Source organism: Neomonachus schauinslandi, chromosome 15, assembly GCF_002201575.2.
Source record: "Neomonachus schauinslandi chromosome 15, ASM220157v2, whole genome shotgun sequence".
NCBI classification, from domain to species: domain Eukaryota; kingdom Metazoa; phylum Chordata; class Mammalia; order Carnivora; family Phocidae; genus Neomonachus; species Neomonachus schauinslandi.
Genome location: NC_058417.1, coordinates 40908426 through 40932077, shown reverse-complemented (window position 1 = coordinate 40932077; position 23652 = coordinate 40908426). Strand labels below are relative to the sequence as shown.

The 23652-nt window shown below is 50.3% G+C and overlaps 2 protein-coding genes across 3 annotated transcripts in view; both read right to left on the bottom strand.

Moving 5' to 3' along the window:
* Nucleotides 1-12597: 12597 nt before the first annotated feature.
* On the bottom strand, nt 12598-18051 carry TMEM106A (transmembrane protein 106A). The gene is made up of 8 exons (XM_021681656.1): nt 18020-18051; nt 16533-16759; nt 15924-15987; nt 14646-14799; nt 13981-14121; nt 13830-13873; nt 13270-13323; nt 12598-12907 (listed from the first exon to the last, which is right to left on the bottom strand). The coding sequence occupies exons 2-8, from the start codon at nt 16741-16743 to the stop codon at nt 12787-12789; spliced, it is 789 nt and encodes a 262-aa protein (XP_021537331.1). The 5' UTR covers nt 16744-16759; nt 18020-18051; the 3' UTR covers nt 12598-12786.
* Nucleotides 18052-18258: 207 nt separating this feature from the next.
* NBR1 (NBR1 autophagy cargo receptor) overlaps nt 18259-23652 on the bottom strand; it is a 29470-nt gene continuing 24076 nt past the window's right edge. For both annotated transcript variants that reach the window (XM_021681784.1, XM_021681783.1), the window contains exons 20-21: nt 22815-22923; nt 18259-20024 (exon numbers count right to left, since the gene is read on the bottom strand). In XM_021681784.1, the coding sequence (XP_021537459.1) occupies nt 19851-20024; nt 22815-22923 (283 nt within the window). In that variant the 3' untranslated portion in view covers nt 18259-19850. The remainder of the gene's footprint in view (nt 20025-22814; nt 22924-23652) is intronic.

Sequence of the window (23652 nt, the reverse complement as noted above, 5' to 3'; positions counted from 1 at the left end):
TTTCTTTCTTTCTTTCTTTCTTTCTTCCTTCCTTCCTTCCTTCCTTCCTCCCTCCCGCTCTTTCTTTCTTTCTTTCTTTGAGTCACCCAGGTGCCTTTCTTTCTTTTTCTTTCCCTTCCTTCCTTCCTTCCTTCCTTCCTTTCTTTCTTTCACACATGGCTGCACATCTTTTTTTCTTTCTTCCCTTCACAAGTCCATAAAATCTCAATTGATAACATTTTAAATTTATGAAATACTATACAGATGGTCCCCAACTTATGATGGTACAATTTACATTTCCTTGACTTTACCATAGTGTGAAATGGCAGGCATTCAGTAGAAATTGTACTTTGAATTTTGAATTTGGATCTTTCCTTGGGCCAGCAATATATGATACAATTCTCTCTCATGATGCTGGGCAGAGGCAGCCACAGTCCCTAGTTAACCACGGGATCTCGAAGGTAAACAACTGACAACCATTCTGTTCCTGTACGACCATCCTGCTTCTCACTTTAAGTACAGTATTCAATAAATTACACGAGATATTCAACACTCTATGATCAAATGGGCTTTCTGTTAGATGATTTTGCCCAACTGTAGACTAATGCTTGTGTTCCCTTTCTCGCTGTGTCTCTGTCAAATAAATAAATATAATCTTTAAAAAATACGTATTTTATTTATTTGAGGGGGGGGAGGGGCAGGGGGAGGGAGAGAAGCAGACTCCTGCTGCTCAGGAAGCCCAGTGTGGGACTCTATCCCAGGACCTTGAGATCATGACCTGAACTGAAGGCAGATGCTTAACCGACTAAGCCACGCAGGTGCCCTAAATTTTTATTATTATTTTTTTTTAAATTTTTTTTTAAAGATTTTATTTATTTATTTGAGACAGAGAGAATGAGAGGGAGGAGGGTCAGAGGGAGAAGCAGACTCCCTGCCGAGCAGGGAGCCCGATGCGGGACTCGATCCCGGGACTCCAGGATCATGACCTGAGCCGAAGGCAGTCGCTTAACCAACTGAGCCACCCAGGCGCCCTATTATTTTTTTTTAATTTAAATTTTAGGTAGGTGACATACAGTGCAATATTGGTTTCTGGAGTAGAATTCAGTGATTCATCACTTACATGTAACACCCAGCGCTCATCATAACAAGTGCCCTCCTTAATACCCACCACTCATCTAGCCCATCCTCCACCCACCTCCCTCCAGCAACCCTCAGTTTATTCTTTATCATTAAGAGTCTCCTGGGGCGCCTGGGTGGCTCAGTCGGTTAAGCGTCTGCCTTCAGCTCGGGTCATGATCCCGGGATCCTGGGATCGAGCCCCATGTCAGGCTCCCCACTCAGTGAGGAGTCTGCTTCTCCCTCTGCCCCCCCCCCGCTCATGCTCTCTCTCTCTGTCTCTCTCTCAAATAAATAAAATCTTAAAAAAACAAAAACAAAAAACAAAGAGGGGTGCCTGGCTCAGTCGTTAAGCGTCTGCCTTCAGCTCAGGTCATGATCCCAGGGTCCTGGGATCGAGTTCCGCCTCGGGCTCCCTGGTGAGCAGGGAGCCTGCTTCTCCCTCTCCCACTCCCCCTGCTTGTGCTCCTGCTCTCGCGATCTCTCTCAATCTGTCAAATAAATAAATAAATAAATAAATAAATAAATAAATAAATAAATAAATTCTTATAAATAAATAAATAATACAAAAAAAGAAATCCAAAGAGTCTCTTATGGCTTGTTTCCCTCTCTCCTTTTTTGTTTTCCCCCTTCCTGTATGTTCATCTATTTTCTTTCTTAAATTCCACATATGATCTCACTCATATCTCACTTTTCTTTCTCTGACTGACATTTCACTTAACATAATACGTTCTAGCTCCATCCATGTCGTTGCATATGGCAATATTTCATTCTTCTTGACGGCTGAATAATATTCCTGTGTGTGTGTGTGTGTGTGTACCATATCTTCTGTATCCATTCATCAGTTGATGGACATTTGGGCTCTCTCCATAGTTTGGTTATTATTGATAATGCTGCTATAAACATCAGGGTGCATGTATCCCTTCGAATCTGTATTTTTGTATCCTTTGAGTAAATACCTAGTAGTGCAATTGCTGGATTGTAAGGGAGTTCTATTTTTAACATTGTGAGGAACCTCCATACTGTTCTCCAGAGTGGCTGTACCAGTTTGCATTCCTACCAGTGCAAGAGGGTTCCCCTTTTCCCTCATCCTCACTGACACCTGTTGCTTCTTGTGTTATTAATTTTAGCCATCCTGACAGGTGTGAGATGGTATCTCATTGTGGTTTCGATTTGTATTTCCCTGATGATGAGTGATGTTGAGCATTTTTCATGTGTCTGTTAGCCATCTGGATGTCTTTTCTGGAAAAGTGTCTATTCAGGTCTTCTGCCCATTTCTTAACTGGGTTATTTGTTTTTTGGGTGTTGGGTTTGATAAGTTCTTTGTAGATTGTGGATACTAACCCTTTATCACATATGTTGTTTGCAAATATCTTCCATTCCGTAGGCTGCCTTTTAGTTTTGTTGGTTGTTAGGAAGCTTTTATTCAGTGTATTAGGGGGCTGGGGCAGGGACCTCACATAAGCACTTTAGTTCAATTGTGCGTGCCTAGCATGTCAGCATGTTAGTACATACATGGTATATTTAAAAAATGGCAGAGAACTCCACCCATAGGAGGAGATCTTAGTATTATAATGAGCTAACGGGAACTTCAGGACAGGGAGGTTTCTTCCCAGGTTGTCAGCTCCATTCCAGCTCAAACTGGCTCACATAAGGGGCTATCAGGTGAAACACCTGGCTAAGTGTCTCCTTGGCAGGAACTTCTGGACTTGCAAAACAAAACATATCCCTTCCCTGCTTTTGTCTCTTCCCCTCCTCCTTTTTGCTGATGGCTTTCAGCCTCTTTATTTTAATAAGTTTCCTTTGCATCCTAGCTAACATTCTGAGTACATTTAAGGTAGGCTAGGCTAAGCTATTGTCAGCAAACCCTCTTGCTCAACCACAGACCCCAATGGTTATTTCTTATCGCATTTTCTTAAGGCATTGACAATGACTGGAACATTCCCATCGCTGGACCAGAAGCCCTGATGGCAATGGAATGTCTAGAAGACCACACTTCACACATTCCCTTCCCTGCCCATAATCATGGGCTGAACACATACCAACCCCCCATGATCATATGCTCCCTGCCTTTTCTCTTGCATGTACCCTCCTGAACCTCTATACAACTCTAGTTGTCCATCTTGCCATTGGAGAGGTCGATTGTTAAGGCTTGAGCCTGTCACCTTCCTTAGCTGCTGCCACCTGAAATAAATCTTTCCCTTTCTCTTTTCCAAACCCTCCTCTCTTTGAGTTATTGGCTTTTTGAGCAGCAGCAGCAGCAGAATTTATCTGACTTTGCTTGGTAGCAGTGTCAGCAAACCCAGCCAGGAGCTATGCTTTTGATTTGTCCAGCCCCATCCAGCTTCCCCAGGACGGAGCAGTTGGCCGCGACAGAGCGTCAGGGCTCACCCGTTTGTTTCTGGAATTAGCAGCTATGATAGATTGTTCTGTAACACTATGATGTTTCATAGGCTGGCGTATTAAATGCATTTTCAACCTAGATTTTTTTCAACTTACGATGGGTTTATTGGGATGTAAAAGCTTCTATTTATTGAATCCTGTGCCTGACATGGATTACTTCCTTTAATTATCACAACACCTCCTGAATAGAGGTATTATTATCTCTACTTTGCAGGTGAGGAAACTGATCAGAGAGAGAGCGACTAGGCCACATTTGTACATGTAATAAATAATACAGCTGGTATTTCACAGGGCTTACCTGGCCCGTGCTTCTAAATATACTGTTGTTCCTTCCACAACGAAGATTCTGAGGTGGGGGTTGGGAGAGGCAGTGTGAGCAAGGGACGGGGAGGGCACGATTCACCTTGAAAATCCCTCCTCTGGCATGAGGATTGGCTCATGCTCACTGTGAGGGCAGGCATTTTCCAAGCATCCCATGGGGTCTTCCAAAATGTGGTTTCTCTCCCTATCGATCGGATGGGGGCCCCTAACTGTGGGGCGTCCCCATCGGGTGGGGGCTGATGGCATGGGCAGTGACAGGATTCACCTCAGGCAGAACAAAGGAGATAGAAAAGATTGAACATACTGCCAGGGAGCCGTGGGCAGGAGAGCAGGAGAGAGCCGGTCTGGTCTGCCACGAGGTAGTGGGTGGGGCTGTATTTAAAGAGGGAAGGTGAGGAGGTATGGGGACATATGGAATTTTCCATTTTTTGGTAACTGTGCCTGATCGGTTAGGTAGGGCCTATGGATAGTTTGAGGTGGGTTGCCCAAGGAGCCTGTCGGTATTCACTTTGGTGGTGGCTGGCCGCCGGCCCTTTCTACATTCCATTGCTCAAGCCTGTTGCTTAAAAGCGGCCTCTACACAAACAGTGTCACCGGAAGGGCTTGGAGACACTGAGTGACCTACCTAAGGACCACCAGCTAATGGTGGCAAGAGCGTGATTCAGCCCGAGTGTGCTGGACTCCACAGCCCGGGCTCCGTCCACTAAAGCAGCTGACCAGATTGACAGGTTCTCCAGGAACCTGTCTCCTTGTGTCCTCTGGCACAAAGGCTGCTCTCCACTGTCACCTTCCCACGGCACCCTGCTTTCCACCAGCACAGTGTTTGAAGCTGTGACTGGCTTTGAAGACCTTTTTCACCCATGCCCGTTCCCTGCCCCCACACCTGAAGCTGGACTCAGGCTCTGCTGCTTCTAGAAAGATTGTTATCTGTGGGTAAGAGCATGTGGGTGTAGGAGGGAGCCTAGCAGTCAATAGCCCACCCAGTCCCTGCCCCCAGAAGCCTTCCTGGGTTGCAGGAAATGATCCCCTCCCCTGGCCATTCCACCTACCTGGGATGAAAATCAGGTAGGAGAATAAAAAATATCAACCTGCAGCTGGATAATTTTCTGCTTTGTCTTGTACATTTCTCATCCATTAATCCACTTGGTCCTGATGCCAGTCCTGTGGAGGAGATAACAAGTAATACCCTTCCCATTCTACAGGCAAGGAGACTGAGGCCCAGAGAGGTTATGTAGGGTCTCCAAGGTTAGAGGAAGAGGTAGACCCTAGGCTTGAGCCCAGCATTGTGAATCCCCAGGCAAATTAGCCACCCCGTCTTCACAGAGGCTCACACCCCAGTGAGGGTTCATTGGATTTTATATTTTCTTTCCTCTTTTTTTTAAGATTTTATTTATTCACTTGACAGAGAGAGACACAGTGAGAGAGGGAACGCAAGCAGGGGGAGTGGGAGAGGGAGAAGCAGGCTCCCCGCTGAGCAGGGAGCCCGATGCGGGGCTCAATCCCAGGACCCTGAGATCACAACCCGAGCCGAAGGCAGACGCTTAACGACTGAGCCACCCAGGCGCCCCTATTTTCTTTCCTCTTGACTCAGTATAGCAGGAGGAGACGGAGCACTGAGGGAAAGGTAACTCCAGAGAACTTTGGTGGTGGGCAGATGGGGGTCTGCAGAGGGCCAGATGAGGATGCTGGAATCCTGGGAAGGGTGGGAGAAAGAAATCAGAGAGAAGAGCCAGCTGACTTGGAAATTGTCTCTGGGGCCCATGGAAACTCAAAGCTAAGGTGGAAAGGTGTCTTTTACCTTCACGGGGCCTTGGAGAGAAATGTAGTTTATAGGCATTCCCTAGGCAACTTAGGAAGACGTCCTCCCTCCTCCCATTGTGAGGTGGTTCTGGTTACAGGCAGTGGGGGGTGGGGGTGAGGGGAAACAGAGGCGGTGGGGGCAGCATCCTGGGCCCTGCCTGCCCCCACCCTCTTCTGAGGCCTTCTGTCACCCCCACCATCATGGGCAGTGCTTACCACTGGGAGGCCCGGCGCAGACAGATGGCTTTGGACCGGAGGAGGTGGCTGATGGCCAAACAGCAGCCGCAGCAGGAGCAGGTGCATGAGAAGGTCCAGGCTCATCGGGGTCCTTCCAGGGGGCTGGAAGGGAATGCGGAGGGGAGACAGATCCCTAGGAAGCTATTATCTGGCCAATGTTTTTTGCTGGGGGTAGGAACAAAGTAAGGTTCCTTTGATAGTCTCTTGGATGGACTCTGTGTGTGTGCGTGTGTGTGTTAGGGTAACTCAACTTTGCTGTTGTACTAGGCTGAGGCCTAGTGGGGGATCAAGGGAGGGTCAGGCCTGAGAGATTTTATTTATTTATATTTTTATTTTTAAAGATTTTATTTATTTGACACAGAGAGAGACAGAGAGAGAGAGAGCACAAGCAGGGGGAGTGGCAAGCAGAGGGAGAGGAAGAAGCAGGCTCCCCACCCAGCAGGGAGCCCGATGTGGGGCTCAATCCCAGGACCCTGGGATCATGACCTGAGCCCAAGGCAGACGCTTAACAACTGAGCCACCCAGGAGCCCTGGCCTGAGAGATTTTAAAGCTGCACTGTCCAATAGGGTGGCCACCAGCCTGTGTGCTGCTGAGCCCTTAAAATGTGGCTAGTGAGACTGAGGAACTGAATTTAAAATCTCATATACATTTAATTAATTTAAATCTGCATTTAAAAACAAATACTTTTTATGTATTGGAAAACTTTGAAGTATGTTTAGAACAACTTGGATATGTAAATCTTTTTCAACTGTAAATTTTATAAAATCTAAATCTAAGGCAATCATTTTTGATCAAAAGGTAGTATCCAAATTAAGATGTGCTGTTAAATATAAAATAAATGCTGTGGGGCGCCTGGGTGGCTCAGTTGGTTAAGCGACTGCCTTCGGCTCAGGTCATGATCCCGGGTCCCGGGATCGAGTCCCGCATCGGGCTCCCAGAGCAGGGAGCCTGCTTCTCCCTCTTCCACTCCCCCTGCTTGTGTTCCCTCTCTCGCTGTGTCTCTCTCTGTCAAATAAATAAATAAAATCTTTAAAAAAATAAAAAAATAAAAAAATAAATGCTGTGTTTTGCACTTAGTACAAAAACAGAGAATATAAACTATCTCATTAATATTTTTTATATTGATTACTGGTTTTGGAGGTATTGGGTTAACCAAAATATATTAAATTAGTTTCACCTGTTTTTTTTATAGTGTTACTTTATTTATTTTTAAAAATATTTTATTTATTTATTTGACAGAGAGAGACACAGCGAGAGAGGGAACACAAGCAGGGGAAGTGGGAGAGGGAGAAGCAGGCTTCCCACCGAGCAGGGAGCCCGATGTGGGGGCTCGATCTCAGGACCCTGGGATCATGACCTGAGCCGAAGGCAGATGCTTAACGACTGAGCCACCCAGGCGCCCCAGTTTCACCTGTTTTCTTCTTGCTTTTTTATGTGGCTACTAGAAGATTTTAAAATTACTGGTTGCATGCATTATATTTCTATTGGACAGTGCTGTCTCCCAGGGTTTGCAAGAAAGTATTCTTTATTCTTGCCCCACTGCAAACTGTTTTCAGTGCACAGCTCCCAAGGTAGGAGGCAGGTGCCCGGAGACTGCTGTTTCCTGGGCCGGGGCTGTGCCAGGGGGGCACTGTCACCAAAGACACAGTTCTCGGGTGTTGCGGTGGGTGAAGGGAGCCCAGCCTCCATGTCTAGGGAACAGAGACCTTCCGGCCACCTCTGCCTCTCCACTGATGGCTTGCCTTGCTCCCCGCAGTGTCCCCAGCAGATGGGCGACGGGGTGGGGAGGGAGGAGGATGCCACTTGTGGGGGGCTTCTTGCCAGGAACTGAAGAAACTCCAAGAGGAGGAAGGCCAATCCGAGAAAAGACCCCAGCCCCCTCGGGGGTCTCAACAGGAGCAGCAGTTGTCACTGCCGCCGAGGCCACCAGGAGCGTCACCAGAGCCGCAGGTGCCCCCCGCCCCACTGCAGCCTCCCCGACCGCAGCTCCCGGAGCAGTCACAGACCCCACCCACGCCGCCGCCGCCGCCTCAGTCAAGGCAACAGAACGCCTACGACCCTCTGACTCAGTGCACGTCTGTGCACATTCTGCAGGATTCCCAAAAGCCAGGTCCCCAGCTTGGCTCAGTAGGGATCCATCAAACTGGAGGGCAATCCGACTTTAACGGATTCCCAGGAGGAACAAAACCCCCTCAAGGCCCTAGTAAGTGAGATGCCTGGGAGGGCAGGTGGTGAGGAGAGAGCTCCCTGCTCCCACCCCCCAGCCCTATAGTCCAGAATGCACCTCCGTCCTCCCATTGTCTTGTACTCTCCCAGGCATCCTTGGCCTTTACTTGGGGGCCACACACCCCCCGGGGACGTTTGCATCACTCTGGGGGTGCAAAGGAGGCTGCTGACTTTTGCAGAGGGTGGCAGCCCCTCCTCTGGGACGAGGGTGTCAGAGGGAGTGAGGGTGGGCTTAACAAGAGACGAGCTGAGCCCTGGGAAGTCTGGAACAGGAATCACGGTGCAGCTTCCCGGGTATGAGTTTTCCGGGTGGGCTCTGTCTGTGCCTTGCCCTAGATAGGGGCTGCCGCCTGCCCCCCAGACACATAGTAGAGAGTCCAGCTCTGCCGTGTTCCATTTTCAGAAACTGTCAGATGAATAATGTATGCTTGTTTCACCATCAGGTTTCAGGAACTCATTCCAGTCAAATCCAGATAAATACACCGAGCACTCACGATTCACGGTGAGACAGTGTGAAAGGCAGGTCGATTCTGGCTGCGTGTGTGTGTGTGTGTGTTTGTGTGTGGAATCTAGAGAGGCTTCCTTGGCGGGAGGGGCTGCAATTATTTATATTTTATAAAGTCAATTACATAAAGCCTTTATATGCAATTATATAGTCACTGCTGAATGGCCCATTTGTGGCCTGTTACTTGGCACTCAGCAGAAATGGAGGGGTTGACAGTCTATTCAAAAAGACGGGCCAGGTGCCAGAGAAGCAAAACAGAGGGGCTTTTTTTTTTTTTTTTAAAGATTTTATTTATTTATTTGAGAGAGAGGATGAGAGGAGAGAGAGAGAGCACATGAGAGGGGGGAGGGTCAGAGGGAGAAGCAGACTCCCTGCTGAGCAGGGAGCCCAATGCGGGACTCGATCCCAGGACTCCAGGATCATGACCTGAGCCGAGGGCAGTCGCTTAACCCACTGAACCACCCAGGCACCCCAGAGGGGCTGTTTTTTTTTAAAAAGATTTTATTTATTTATTTGACAGAGAGAATGAGAGAGAGAGCACATGAGAGGGGGGAGGGTCAGAGGGAGAAGCAGACTCCCTGCCGAGCAGGGAGCCCGATACGGGACTCGATCCAGGGACTCCAGGATCATGACCTGAGCCGAAGGCAGTCGCTTAACCAACTGAGCCACCCAGGCGCCCCCAGAGGGGCTGTTTTAAGTGCTGATTGGGGCGGAGGCAGCTGGAGCCGGAGGAGGGCAAGACATGAAGTCACAGGCTGTGAGTCTCGGGATCGCCAGTCCCCAGCAGCGTGACTGCATCTCTGAGCCTCATCTGCCCCATCCATAAGATGAGAGTCCTAATACCACCTCCTTAACAGAGGTGTCGGACCACTGAATGTGGCCATTGAAAGAGAAGGCGTCACAAGCCCTTAGCTTAGGACCTGGCTCAATCCAGGCCTTCAAACCCAGGGTGGTCACTCTTGATGAGAAGGACGTAACACAGTACAAGCTTTGGAAAGGAGGTTTCTCTGGCTCAGGTGCAAAGGATGAGAGAGCCTGATGCCAGCCCTGTTAGGATGAGGACTGGGCCGATCCATTTTACTTTTATTTCTCTGGCCTCAAAGGGCTTGATACAACGTTCTGGAACAGCAGGCCCAGAAATGGCTAACTAACCCGGTTTGCCTCCTGTCTCTCCCTCTTCTCAGTCAATGAATTACACACAGCAGTGGTGACCCAGAGAGAGACCCTCAACCCCAATGGCCATCAGCAAAAAAACAGATGACTTCTTTCTCACCCCCAGCATCTCCACTCCAAGTCACCCCCTCCTGATCCACTCTAGAAGAGGAGCTAGCCGAGAATAAAATGTGATTTCCTCCTGAAAAGAATCAAGAGACTGGTCAGCTCTGTGAGACTGGGATGAAGGGAAAGGGGAATGAGGACCCATGAAGGGGATGGAGTGGGTGGGAGAAGAAAGTAGGCTGAGTCCATGCTTCTGGAGGCAAAACCAATGGGAGAACTTGGTCTTGGCCTTCCCAAGTCTATACAGCTCCATTGCTGGCCCTTATTTAGCAAGGATAGGTCTGTTGGGGGCTTCAAAGATTTTATTTATTTGAGAGACAGCACACAAGCCCATGTGTGTGCTTGAGCAAGTAAGGGGAGGAGCAGAGGGAGAGGGACAAGCCGACTTCTTGCTGAGCACAGGGCCGGACATAGGGCTCCATCCTGCAACCCTGACATCATGACCCGAGCCGAAATCAAGAGTCAAGGTGGGGGGCGCCTGGGTGGCTCAGTCTTTAAGCGTCTGCCTTCGGCTCAGGTCATGATCCTAGGGTCCTGGGATCCAGCCCCGCATCGGGCTCCCTGCTCAGCGGGGAGCCTGCTTCTCCCTCTCCCACTCCCCCTGCTTGTGTTCCCTCTCTCGCTATGTCTCTGTCAAATAAAAAAAAAAAAGAATCAAGGTGGATGCTTAACCGACCGAGCCCCCCAGACACCCCTGTTGGGGGCTCTAGGTTGAGGACTCTCACTGGAGCCATCACCCCTCCCCACTGGCCGGTGCTTACTGAGACACAACTGGGGAAGGAGGGGTCGCACCACACCGGAACAGGCCTGGAGCAGCATTAGAGGTGGCAGGCGGGGGGCCCCCCCAGGTCCAGTGTAATGCCTGGCCCATAGTGGGCGCTGAGCTGTGGCATGGATGATGGGAGGCAGGGGTGGAAAGAGCTCAGAGGAAAGGGGGGCTGTAGCCTCAAGTACAGGACACCTGATCTTGGGAAGGGGAGGGGTACTGGCCCACAGAACCCCACAGGCCTCTTCCTTCCCCCACCTCAGCCTTTCCCGGAGTCAGGCTTCACCCCCTCACCACTTCCTGAAGCTGACACCCGGGGTCCCTCCCACAGCCTGTCCCCTTTTCCACCTGGCGCCAGTGAGGGGATGCCTGGGCCTTTCACGGAAGCCCACAGGCTGAAGGGACCCCTCAGGGCAGTGTTTCCTGAGGGGGGTAGCCAGGGGACCTGGGGTGGGGCCCAGAACAGGAATATTAAAGTAGGGAGGGAACTTGAGAGACACACAGTGGGAGGAAGGGAGAGAGTGAGCTCCCAGGAGCGCTCTCTCAGCAACCAGAAGAGCAGAGGAGCTCTGCGCCTGGGGAAGAGAGCTTGGCACCCACTCGGCCACCAGAAACAGGCCAGGAGTGTCGTCCAGCTCTCCTCCCAACTCACAGGAGACTCTTTGTTTACTCTTTAACATTGTGAAGTATAGTTTATTGGAGACGATATAAATCCTTGACATTTGGCAACCAACACACAGCGGAAACTCCAGCCTGGCCTTTCTGGACTTCTGTGCTCCTGCTAGTATCTTCTTGACTCCCAATTACTCAGGCACGAAAGCACAGAGACAGGACAACCTCCTTCTTTCCCCTTGTCCCCCCAGCCAGCTAGCCAGGTGCTGTCCCCACTGCCCCCTCTCCATCCATCCAACTTCGCATTCAGCTTGCCCCACCATCTAAGTTCACCTCCCGGCCTGAGAAAAACCACAGCTCCCTTTAGTGAGCAATTACCATTCCTGCTCAGCGACACCACAGACCGCCTCCATCTGGAGCCCAGTGGGAACCTGCATTATCTAGGACTTCGCTTCTGCATCTGAGTGACAGCAAAGAGGAGAGGTCGAGACCGGTCCCTACTGATGTGCGGTTCCAGCCCGTGCATGCCCGAAGGAAAGCAGAGGCCTCTGGGAGCAGAGGATGGGCCCTGGAGCTATGCTGGGGATGCTGGAGCGCCAGCAGCTTGGCTGAATCCTGACAGCTTCACCTCTGTAGGCCGTCACCGGGCAGCAGCTGACACCGCCGTCTGACCGACCTGTGTCCACTCACACGGGCTCAGCATTGTGGGCCGACCACCAGCCAGAAGCCTAACTTCAATAAATACCTTCCCGAATGACTCTGGCTTCATCTCTGTTTTTCCTGGAGAGGCGGAGGGGGTGCCAGATGCCTCTCTCCCCCGCTACTACATTCACTCCTGCTGTGATGAGAATAAGAAAACGATCTTTATGGAGAGAAGCTTTAGCCAGAGAACAGCTCTGTCTTCCTAGGAACTGGGACAGTCTTTAACCAGGGAGGCTGCCGAGCCAAAGGGCCTTAGCCAACCTCGCTGTCAGGGCCCAAGTTACCAGGAGAGAAGCCGACCAGCGCCACCACTCTGTCACATGACCAAGCAGGAAGGCACGAGACAGCATGGATGTCCCTCAAGTCACTTTCCCACCACTGGGTGGAGAACGTGAAAAAGATCCAGGTTTTAAAAGCCAGATAAAAGGAAAGATTTCTCTCTTCAGGCGGGAGGAAGGCCAGCCCCAGAGGGGGTAGGCAACCGCGGTGCTCAGTACAGAAAGCAGATGCCACTCCAGGGACTCTAAGGCAGCTCTGAATACACATCAGGTCAGACTCTCCTCAGGACAGACCGAGGGGAAAGCCTGGCGCTGGGCCCTAGAAGAACCAGACTTCTTTTCCTGTGGAAGTCAGAGGACGTGAGAGGTGTGCGTGCGTGCATGTGTGTGTGTAAAGTTAACTTTCACATAGGGCTTCCTGTGCTGAGGGTGTGTGTGTGGTGGGGAGGAGGTAGAATAAAGCAGTGCTTTTCCTTTGGCAAAGTCACTGTAGTCCTTCCTTGGGCTCAGGGAGACAGAGCCCAACCTGGCGGGGGCCTGGGGTTCGGGAACAGCAGACAGGTCACGGCGGGTGAGGGACCAGCAAGTGGGGCACCGATGTGTTTCCCCGGCAGTCCACGTATTCATAGCTCTGGAAGACTAGCTGCTCTGAATGGCTCAGGCAGGAACAGGTCAGGGTGCCCCTGGAGAGGAAGCAGGCTTTGTTGCTGTGTCTGGGGGCAAAGAGGAAAGCTTTGGCCCTGCTCTGCTGTCTGGGGAGGGGGGGCTCCCTTAAACACTGCACGCTCTTCCTTCTGCTCCCTACTCTGCCAATGCACCTGGGACAGCTGTCCCACCTGTGATCCAGACAGCTCTGTCTGTGGCTGTCCCACCGATGGCTCATAAGCAAGGCAGGATCTAGGGAAGGGGCCGGACCTGCTTTCCCAAGAGCCAACAAAGATCCACGGAGTTAGCTTTGGATGATTCCTCCCACAAGGTGGAGCAGAGGAGAGCCCCAGGTCAGAAGTGGGCGAGGGGGGGCACCCGGGCTCCAAGCCCTACTTACTGGATGTGCAAAAGCACATGGTGGACTTTGATTTTCATCCAGGAACAGATTTTGCTGAGAGAGAAAGAACACGGGACCATGTTTCACACTGAGCAGCATGGCAACTGGGAGGAGACCTGCAGGTCCCAGGCTTCTGGGCTCTTTTCCATCAGGGACACCAAATGCCACTCCCACTCTTTCTCTCTCCCTCTAAGGTGAGCATGTCACCCTTGCTGCAATATTGTTCCTCCAAGCCCCACAGGCTTGGCCCAGGTGTGTGCTAGCCCCTCCCTCAACAGAAAACAAGACATTCATCTTTCTCAGTGACTCAGGCTGAAGAGCCCAAGGTCACAGAGTGTAAGAATTAACCCAATTCTGGCCTTTTTTCATTCCAACCTAAGTCCAAACAGGCAGAGGGCTGGGGACCCTGAATCCCTTGCAGACTGCAGTCTTGGCCACGAGAATGAAGGCCAAATGCTGGCTGTAGTGTTTGCTAAGCAGCCAGGAAATCTGGTAGGGAAGAACACTGGGTTTCCAACCAGGGAAAGAGGCTAAGGGAGAAGCGATCAAGGGATACTTACTAGGTATTTTCATCCCAGATTTTGTTGGCCACTGCATAAAACATCTGTCAACCAAATGGGCACACGGTGAGCCCCAACCCCAGCTGCCCCTTCCGACCCCCACACATGTCCACACCTCTGTGGGCAGGGCTGGCCAGGGAGAGGGAGTCACCTGTTCGCTGGCCAAAGGGCCGATGTGAAAGAGGAGGCTGTTGGTGACCTGCCCCACCACGAGGGACAGGTGCAGAACCTCGATGGTCAGCTGGGTCACAGTGATGGGGTAGTAATTGCTATTGGAGATGTTTAAGATATTCTAAGGACGAAGGCAAGGGAAAGGGAAGTGGGAAGCTGACCATCCTTGAAAAGGAGAAGTCCAATAGCTTCCCCAACCCCCCTCCAGCCCCCTGCCTGACTGATCCCCACTCCCACTATGGGCCTCAGCTGCCGAAGCCCAGCGCCAGGAGCCCCTTGGAGGGGCTCTTAATGGCAAAGGGGTCACCGTAAGACATGAAGCTGGCCCAGGACCCAGGCTCACTCTGCGAGGCTTCTCTCTGTTCAGTTCCGCCCACCCAGGGAGTCTCAGGCATGCCCCCCAACCACGCCCTGTGTTTTATTTCTCTCGTCCAGATTCTGACCCCTCGCTGCGTACAGTCCTAATCCTGAACAATCTGCTGTGGGGTTCACGGTTGTGCCTGCTTCTCCCCAGGCTTTGACACCCTCTGGCCTGCCATAGTACCCCTGGCTACCCGAGCCCGGGATGGCAACACTGGACAAGGGCTACAGAGAAGAGCTGCCGGCAAGGCGGTGTGGGGCTCAAGGGTGTGGGCACCCACCCACCGTTATGTTGAGGTGGATGTCAGCCTCGTCAAAGGCCACCGTGGAGGAGTTGAGGCCCGCGGGCTGCACAGCGATGGACCGGGGAAACAGGAAAAAGACGATGAGGGAGGAGGTCACAAGGCAGATGAACACTGCCAGGAACACGAAGAGCTTCCTGTGGGAAAGAAAGCAGGACCCGGGGTAGAGGAGGGGAGAAGTCTGAACACGACGGAACCTTGGGCAGAGAGCGACACTCCTCTCCCTGTACAAGGCTCTCCCCTCCACCAGCCCCCTCCCAACTGTGCTTTTACCTCCCCAGATGTGGGGGACTGGCCCAGGTACAGATGTGGCCCAAAGTGAGTTGGAGCACAGGATCGGGAGGCAGGCAGCCTGGCTTCCATTCCCAGCTCTCTGTACCCACTGGCCCAGTAGCTCTAAGCAACCTACTTAAGCTCCCTAGGCCTCAGTTTGTCTGTAAACGGAGAGAACTATACCTACATCACAGAATTCGTTATGGGCTAACGCATGAAAAGGCACGGATGCCAGCTCCTGGCACATAACCAAAGCTCAACGAATGTTAGCTATCATCGCTGGAAGAAATGTCCACATGAATTTGAGAGTTCTGAATTTTAAAATTAATATTCAGAACAGGACATCATCCGTCCCTCTAACTCAAAACTGAGCTAGGCATGAAAGAGACAGCACCTCGTTAGTATTTATGAGGGGCACAGGCAGCCTCAGAGTCTGGTGCAGGGGTCCGGGAGGGCAGGCTGGTGGCTCGCAGACTGCAGCTGAGCACCTTGGGAGGAGGTGGCAGGGATTCACGTCCAAGAGACCCAGATGACAAACAGGGTCACGACCCTGTCCCGGGAAACTCGGGGCTGCCTCTGAGGCTCTGAAGTATCTCAGAACAGGGAGCAGCTAGTTTTCCACCTCAACCGGGAAGAGAACGAGCAGGTCTGAGGTGCCACAGAGAGGGAAGCTCGCAGGAAAAATACCTTCCCCAAACTGACCGCACCCAGGGCCACTCCCTCCCTCCAGAAAGGCCTTGCAGAGTCAAGAAATCCTGTTTTCACAAGGGAGCCATGCTTCTTGGAAGTAGCGAAGCTCAGGATACCGAGTGCCCTCAGGTGGCATCTGCTGTGCCCCAGACTTCTTAAACCAGGAAAAACCCTGGAAATGAAGCTAGTATATATGAATTCAGCAAGGCTTCCAATGGAGAAGAATTGCAGGGGGTTGGGAGGCAGAATGGGGGAGACAAAGAGAACAGCCCCCAGAGGTGACGGCTTGTGGACTTACGTGCGCCTGGGCTTCAGCCTCTGGTCCCCATAGGGGATGAGGGCCACTAGCTGCTTCTCTAGCTCTGTAGAGAGAAAGAAGGTAAGAGAGAGGGCTAAGAAGTATGCATGGCGAAGGCTTCCTGCGCCAGCCTCCCAGAAGCACCCCTCTGCCCCACAGAGTCGAGTCAGAAGCATGCCACCTCTGCCCCAGAGCAGGACTGGGAACGCTGGGCAGATGACAGCAGCTCAACTATGTCAGCTCTGCAATGGAAGTGAGATTTTCATTAACGGGTGTGAATTTCCGGAAAGCACCAGTAAATGAGAGAAGTCTGTCTAGCTTCTCTAGAGAGGTCATTTGTAACTTCCTGAATCCTAAGGCACAGCGTTGCTAAGGGAGCAGGGAGGCTGGAGACCCCCCGGGCTGGGGAGAACCACCAGGGCAGGAGGGGTGGGGGTGTCTCTGCAGCGAGCGCAGGGCAAGTGAACATCTCGTTGGCCCGCCTGCAGCTGGGGGACCAAGAGCTGGGAGACCCAACCCCATTCCAGGAGGCTCAGAGGGGCCTGACCAGCTGGCTGCTAAGGGCTTGTTCTGGATTCCAGGCTCTTGCCAAAGCCTTGGGCCACTCACCTTGCGGGATCTCCCCGCTGCCCTGGCAGGTGGGACAAGTCACAAAGCTGGCACTGGCAGCCCCATCACAAGGCACGCGGGAACAAAAAGACTTGCTGCTTCGGGTGCTGGAGTAGCAGGCAGCCTTGCTGCCAAATGCCAGGCTGGGGGGCAGGATTGACTTTTTCTCCTCCTCCCGAGAGCCCGACTGGGAGAACGTCTCACCCATCATTCAGGGGGAGTTTTCGCTAATGAGGAAAAACCAGAATTCAGGGCTAAGCTTGTTAGCACGGACACCGGATGTCACTCTGGTTTTGGGTTCTCAAGATTCGCAAGGAGCGCCACCCCAATTTCAGCAAGCTCCAGCCCAAGGAAGCTAGGATACAGAAAACTGAGCAGTTACACGGGACTCTGGGATCAGAAATCTCAGTGCGTTTCCTTTCATTACTGCAGGGGAGCTCAATCTGCCTACAAGAGGGAAGAGAAAAGAAATGCAGAAGTTATTTCCCTAGAAGGGACCCCCAGAAGTGAATGGCCGAGCACTTTATTTTCTGGGAAAGTTGCTGAGCTGTCACTTGCTTCAAGGGAAGGAAGTGGACGGGGCTGGCGGGCGGTGGGGGAGGCCGCAGTCCAGAGTCCCTTCACCCTCTGCAACAAGATGACTCTGAAGAAGTGTCTAGAACACCCAGGCAGAAATGCCTGCGATCTCCCAGCCTGGGAGTGGAAGGAAAGTTTCCATTCCTGAGCCCTCACAAGTGCTGGCCTAATAGGAAGGCAGGGATTCGTTGAAACAAGGCAGCTAGACTGGTCACAGGTGTGCCTAAGAACCTTAAAATAGCCCTGAAAGGGAGCAGAAACCTCTTCCTCACTGCTTTCTGTGTGGTAGGCAAGAATGCCTGTGGAAGGGTGGGAGCAATGGTCAGGGTCCATTCTTCACTAAGGAATGGTAAAGGCTAAAAATCCAGATTCTTCCCCAAAGGCTCAGGATTGGGAGCAGAATGAGTGGGCAAGGTGAACCGCACTCAGACCTCACTGGGCCAAAATCAAGAGAGCCTCACCTGGTTGAGGTCTGGGATCCAGGGCTCCTGTCAGCTAAGAGTGTGGTTTCTGGAATGTGTCTTTGGGGAGAAGGGCCTGTAGGGCAGGGTGACCCGAGGGGCCACCGGCTGGGGCTGGCCAGGCTACTGGCCCCCTTCAGCAGAGTCCTGGGGGAGCGAATATGCAGCGTCAGAGAGGGTGGGGAGCAGCGACCTCCGCCTCCCTGAAGGGCTAAGCTGCTTCCAGCCTTTACTCCCGGGCTCGGCTAGGGGCCCGAGGAGCGGGGCAGCCGGAGCAGCCGCAGAAGCTGGGATTTCACTGAAGGAGAATTTCAAATCCCTCCAGACACCCCGAGGCCATTAGTCGAGTCTGTTAACCCGCGAGTGCCTGCGTGAGGCTAGGAGACACTGAAGGTCCCTCGACCCTTGCCTCCCAAAGGGAAAGAAAGTAAAATCTGGGATGCACCTTACCCCACCCCCGAGCGACAGCAGGACAGAACCGGCTGCAAGCAGAATCGAAAGTGCGGGAACCCAGGGGCTCGCCCCAAGCTTTGACTCGGTGACTACGGAGGCTCCGCCCCAGCTCCTCCGGACCCTCCCCCCTCCCAGGGGCCCGCCCCCTCTCGACACAGCGGCGAGGGAAGAGCTCAACTCTTCAAAGACCACCCCGGGGCCCGGACGCTGCTTTTGCAAGCACCAGCCAGTCCCGGTAGGACTTTCAAAGAACTTTTATTTCACCATTCTTGAAGCGGTTATGTACAAGTACAACCGGACGGACGACTGGACCTCGGGGTCCTCTCTGGACCCCTACAATACGACTCAGGAGGTCAGAACAGGTCCCGCCCGAAATCAACCCAATTAATTACACACACCCTGCCGCTCAGCCTCTACCCAAAAGCCCGGATAAAAACGTTTTAAATAATGAACAGCCTGGTTGGCTTGCAGTCTGAATCTTGGTTTATTTAATAGCGGTCAGGAAGTATACTGTAAATAAACATGATGACGACTAATGATTGATTAACATCACCATTCATTATAAATACCAACCAGGTTAAATAATACTAGTTTACTATCCTTCCCCCTTCTGGATGAGGGCAAAAGTCTTCTTTTTCTGGAAGTCATTTTCATGAATAATAGCTTTTAGTGTTTTTTTTGTTACCTTTTCCTTCACCCATTGTACCCAAGACTCCTTTCTGTAAACAGAATGAGGACCTGGGCCCCTGGCAGCAAGCTTTCTCATTCATTTTGGGGTTAACTCAAAACTTTTTCAGAGTTTGTCCCCATCCAAGTTTTGCAAAACAGCCTCTTCCTGTTCTAGGCTCTCTAAGGCTAGGTACCTTTGAGCAGATTTCAAACATTCAAGAAGGCATCAGCATTTCCTATTTGCCCGCCCCTGAACTAACTTTACTAGATTAACTAGGAGCCTGCCTTTCACTTTTCACCTTTCGACTCTTAACATCTGCCAGTAACCTCTGCCCTGACGTTAAGAAAAAAAGGTAACTGTTACATTTCTTTTCTTTTTAATAGACGTTTTCTCCATCTCTACAGTATTAGCAAAATATTTCACACTATCTACTTAAATTTGTTCCCTTAAATAAAGAAAAATGTATGCAAAATTACTACAGTAAACACTGCTCAATAGGTGCTGGTGGGTTAATGAGCACACTCCCTCCTTTCACTGAAGTGTGGAGACCCAGAAGGTGATCTTCTTGAATGTACCAGTGGGGTCTTTTAGAAAACAACAGTGCTGATTACTAAGTCTCGCAGAGAAATGACTTTGTCTTTGAACAAGGAAGAGTAACAAGATTTCTCTGGGGCTCTGGGTGTCATTTCAATACAACATAGCTATGAGGCTTGGGGTAGGCTAGAAAAATTGTAAGAATTCTTGAAAACAACCTCCAAGGTTAATTTCTTTTAAAAACTGACAACAGATATCCCCATAGAAACATCCACAACATCCAAAGAAAAATACTCAACTTTGATACAAGCAGAAAGAAAAACGGTTCTATAGGAAGTTCAAGTTATGCTCTTCAATGCACTAAAATGGAGACAGGAGCTTTATCCAAATCAACTGAAAAACCATTTTCCTAAAATTCAACCATCCGATGTCTGCTTCAGTTCTGGTCTTTGATTTGCTCCAAAAAAATACTGTAATGCAGGTACTGTCTTGAGAATTCAATAATGGGCTCTATATAGATTCATCAGATTAAAAAATAAGCCAGGGCTTCCTCCCCTACGCCCAAGGACAGAATAAAGATCACCCATGAGAAGCAGGCAGAGTGATTTAATACGAGGCCCCTCCTCAGTAGCGGTGGCTGTACCAGTCGTTGTTGTTGACCTGTAGCAACTCTGTCACAACCTGCAGGATGTTGTAATTGTGTTTCTTCAGCAGCCTGAGATTCAGCTGCCGGTCACAGAATCCCATTTCGAAGAGATGGGCCATCAGGGCTGCTGTCTGATCTTCAGAAACTATTGGCTGTGTAGAGTCAAGAAAAGTAGAGCAACGTTTTTGGTATCATTTATGTGCCTTGTAAATTGTTATCATCTTGAAAATCATACAAATCTTTCCAAGATCTGTTTAAAATATTAGGGAATTGGACACAAGGCTATGGCCAACTCCTGTCCACCTGACACTATCAGGCCGCCTGAGGGAGCACTGGGAATGCCCTGCTCTGGATTCTGTATGTGTGTACCTGAAACCGGGCAACTAATGAACTGTCCTCAAAACTAAGAGGAGGAGGCTTCAAAAGGAAGCATTCTTTGGCCTGATGAAGGAAAAGATGCAAGCAAGCACTGGAAACACCGTGAAGATAAAGGTAACTGTGCTGACGGGGCCAGTGGACGCAGGGGCAGAGACGGTTACCAGCAGAGTTAAGTCAGTTATGCGAAGGGGCTGAACAAGAAACTGCTTGCGAAATGACATCTTGGGCGACCTTCTTGGCATTTTTTTCCCTTTTCCTTTTTAAAGAACAGAAGCAATCCACAAAGAGGGAGCTAACACTCCTTTACCTCCCTCTTTGGGCCAAGCCCTGTGGTGGACACATAACCTTCCTAAATCCTAACACTTTGGATTACCCTCACTTTTTTTTTTTTAAATTAACATATAGTGTATTATTAGTTTCAGGGGTAGAGGTCAGTGATTCATCAGTTGCATATAACACCCAGTGCTCATTCCATCATGTGCCCTCCTTAATGCCCATCATCCATTTACCCCATCCCCCCCCACCTCCCCTCCAGCAACCCTGTTTGTTCCCTAGAGTTAAGAGTCTCTTATGGTTTGTCTCCTCTGTTTTTGTCTTATTTTAGTTTTCCTTCCCTTCCCCGATGTTGTTTCTTAAATTCCACATATGAGTGAAATCATATGGTATTTGTCTTTCTCTGACTTACTTCGCTTAGCATAATACCCTCTAGTTCCATCCATGTCGTTGCAAATGGCAAGATTTCATTCTTGGATTACCTCTTACCATTTACTTACTGTGTTGACTATCAATTAACTCTCTTATGTAGGAAAACGGAGATACAAAATACCTCGTTTGGCAGGGTTGTTGAGAAGATTAGGACAAGACTGTGTGTACGTGTTGAGCACAGTCTCTGGCAGTTCTCTCTACACCTAACTCCACTGTTCCCTTCTTCCCTCTTATTTCAGAAGAAATTATCCATCCTCCTTTCCTGGATAATCCTTCCACATGTCCTTTGCTTGCTATTTCATGATCTCTCACCACCTCAGAAATCTCTTTCTGTGAATTATCCTCTCTCACCTTGACTGTTAACCTCCTTTGCTACTGGCTCGGCCAACTATAGAAACATTTATCTCGCTCTGCCTTCTGTGGCCCAGCTTTCGCTCCTTCCCTTTGTGCTCCAGCTCCCTCTTGAGAATGAAGCATACTTGCACTCTCCAAGTCCTCTCCACTTGTGCCCTGTTCTCTAGAGGCACTGGCACCTCTTCCTCATTCAAGCTCCCTTCCCTGAGCTCCAGCACATCTTCCTCCTACTTCTTAGGCTCCTGGGCAGGGCCCTTCTTCTTTCCTGGATCCTTAAAGGCTGCTTCTTGCTTTACACCCCTTCTTCCTGGGAACTCTCACCTAATCACATGGTTTCCGCTAGAATCTGTATACAGGTGACTTGACCTCCAGGCCAAATCACTCCTCTGGGAGCCACAGGTACATGCCCACCTGCACTGTGGGTAACTTTACTTGGATGTGCCTCAAATTCCACACCATCCAAAACGGACGTAATTTTCTTCTCCTCCTGCCCAAATATATCCTTCTTCCTGCACATCCTCTCTCTTTTAAAAGATTTTTTATTTATTCATTAGAGAGAGAGAGAGCACAAGCAGGAGCAGAGGGAGAGGGAGACGCTGACTCCCTACTGAGCTGGGGACCCAGGACCCAGAAATGAAGGCAGATGCTTAACCATCTGAGCCACCCAAGCACCCCCGCTGCACATCCTCTCTTAATGAATGGTACTATCCATTGCCCAAAGCCAGAAACTCGGGATTCCTCCTTGACTTCTTTCCAGCCTCTTAATCGTTCTGCCATTTCTCTTTCTCTTCTACCCAAGTTCTTTTCCACCTACACATGGATTCTCAAATGATTTCTTTAGGGCTCCCCCCAACCTCCACGCTATAGTGGAATTATCTTACTAGGTAGAAATCTGATGTTAATCATTTTCCTAAAACCCATTCACTCTCCTCCCCCTCAACCCCCCAATTACCCTTTAAAATAACACCCAAACCACTTAATACAGCACCCCACCTACATAAATTGGGCTTTTCTTTCTCTTCCCAGCCCAAATTCACCTTTCAGGCTCACATTTCCAACTCTTTTTACTGGCTAGTCTCTGTCACAATGCTGTTTCTCTTTCCTGGCACATACTTATTTTGTCCTTAAGGACTCAGTTCAGGCATCACCTACCAGGAAGCCTTCTCTGGCCCCGTGCAGGGGCCCACAGCAGGCTGAGGTGTTCCACCCGAGAACACTGGTGCAGGATCTTATACTGTACTGTTTACCTCACTTGCGTCCCACTCTCTTTGGGCAGGAACTGGTGTCTTCTTCACCTTGTAGCACGTACTTGCAAGAGCTCCCCACACGTAACAGGTCCTCAACAAACACTAGGTTTTTTTTTTTCCTTTCTTCCCTTAAATAACTTGGCTAAAGTCCTACAGCTAGAAAGTGGCAGAATGCCATACTACTCTCCAACCCAGACAGGCAGCATCATTTTCACCGGTGACTTGGCTTTGGTACAGGAAAATGAAACATACACTGACCTGGGCAGTGACTGGTGGCCCAGCAAACAAGGCCTTGTATGCAGAAGCAGCAACGGACAAAGCCCCCTTCACCAGTCCTCCAGCAATGCTGCTCCCATGGTGGTGGTGCCTGGGGAAGAAAACCAAATTATCTTCCTAAAAAACACAAACCATTATCTTCCTACAAGCTAATCTGGGCTCTAATCCTTGAAAGAAAATGGATTTCCCTGAGAAAAGAAGTCAGATGTAAAAAGAGAATGTGATCATTTCCCTACTAGTTTTATAGCTACAAAGCTTGGTTTGATGTAGACCCCAGATCTACTGCTGCAAGATAAGGCCTGCAGGAAAACACCCCTCAGGTTAGTATACCAGCCTTCTGTCCCAGCTGAAAATTACACGGACAAGGGCACAGAGGGGTGTCAGCAGTCTGTCTGCTTAATTATCATCTCAGAGGAGACACTTCCAAAGGAAATGTGATTTTCTGGGCACTGAAGGGAGGAGTGCACCTTGCCACGAATCTGAGATGATTGGGAACAGAGATGCAGGTGTGTCTAAGAAACCATTACTAAGATGCACAAGGCTTGATCTTCCTGCCTTCTTTGGTACTAAGGTGAGGTGAATTTGAGAGTACTGGTCTGGAATGTGAACACTTTTTTTTAAAGATTTTATTTTTTAAGTGATCTCTACACCCAATGTGGGGCTCGAGCTCACAACCCCAAGATCAAGAGTCACACGCTCCACCGACTGAGCCAGGCAGGCACCCCTGGAATGTGAACACTCTTAAATGTAACTGGAGCCCTCTGTTCAGTGTTGCTCACAAGCTTCAGGAGAAATAAGAACAAGAAGGAATGATGGTGCT

Coding starts and splice junctions, on each gene's coding strand:
- TMEM106A (XM_021681656.1), bottom strand. CDS start 16,743: ATGATGGGTGAGACGTTCTCCCAGTCGGGCTCTCGGGAGGAGGAGAAA. Junction 14,800..15,923: donor AGGCTGAAGCCCAGGCGCAC/GTAAGTCCACAA, acceptor TCTTTCCCACAG/GAAGCTCTTCGTGTTCCTGG. Junction 12,908..13,269: donor CATGTGCTTTTGCACATCCA/GTAAGTAGGGCT, acceptor CTTCCTCTCCAG/GGGCACCCTGACCTGTTCCT.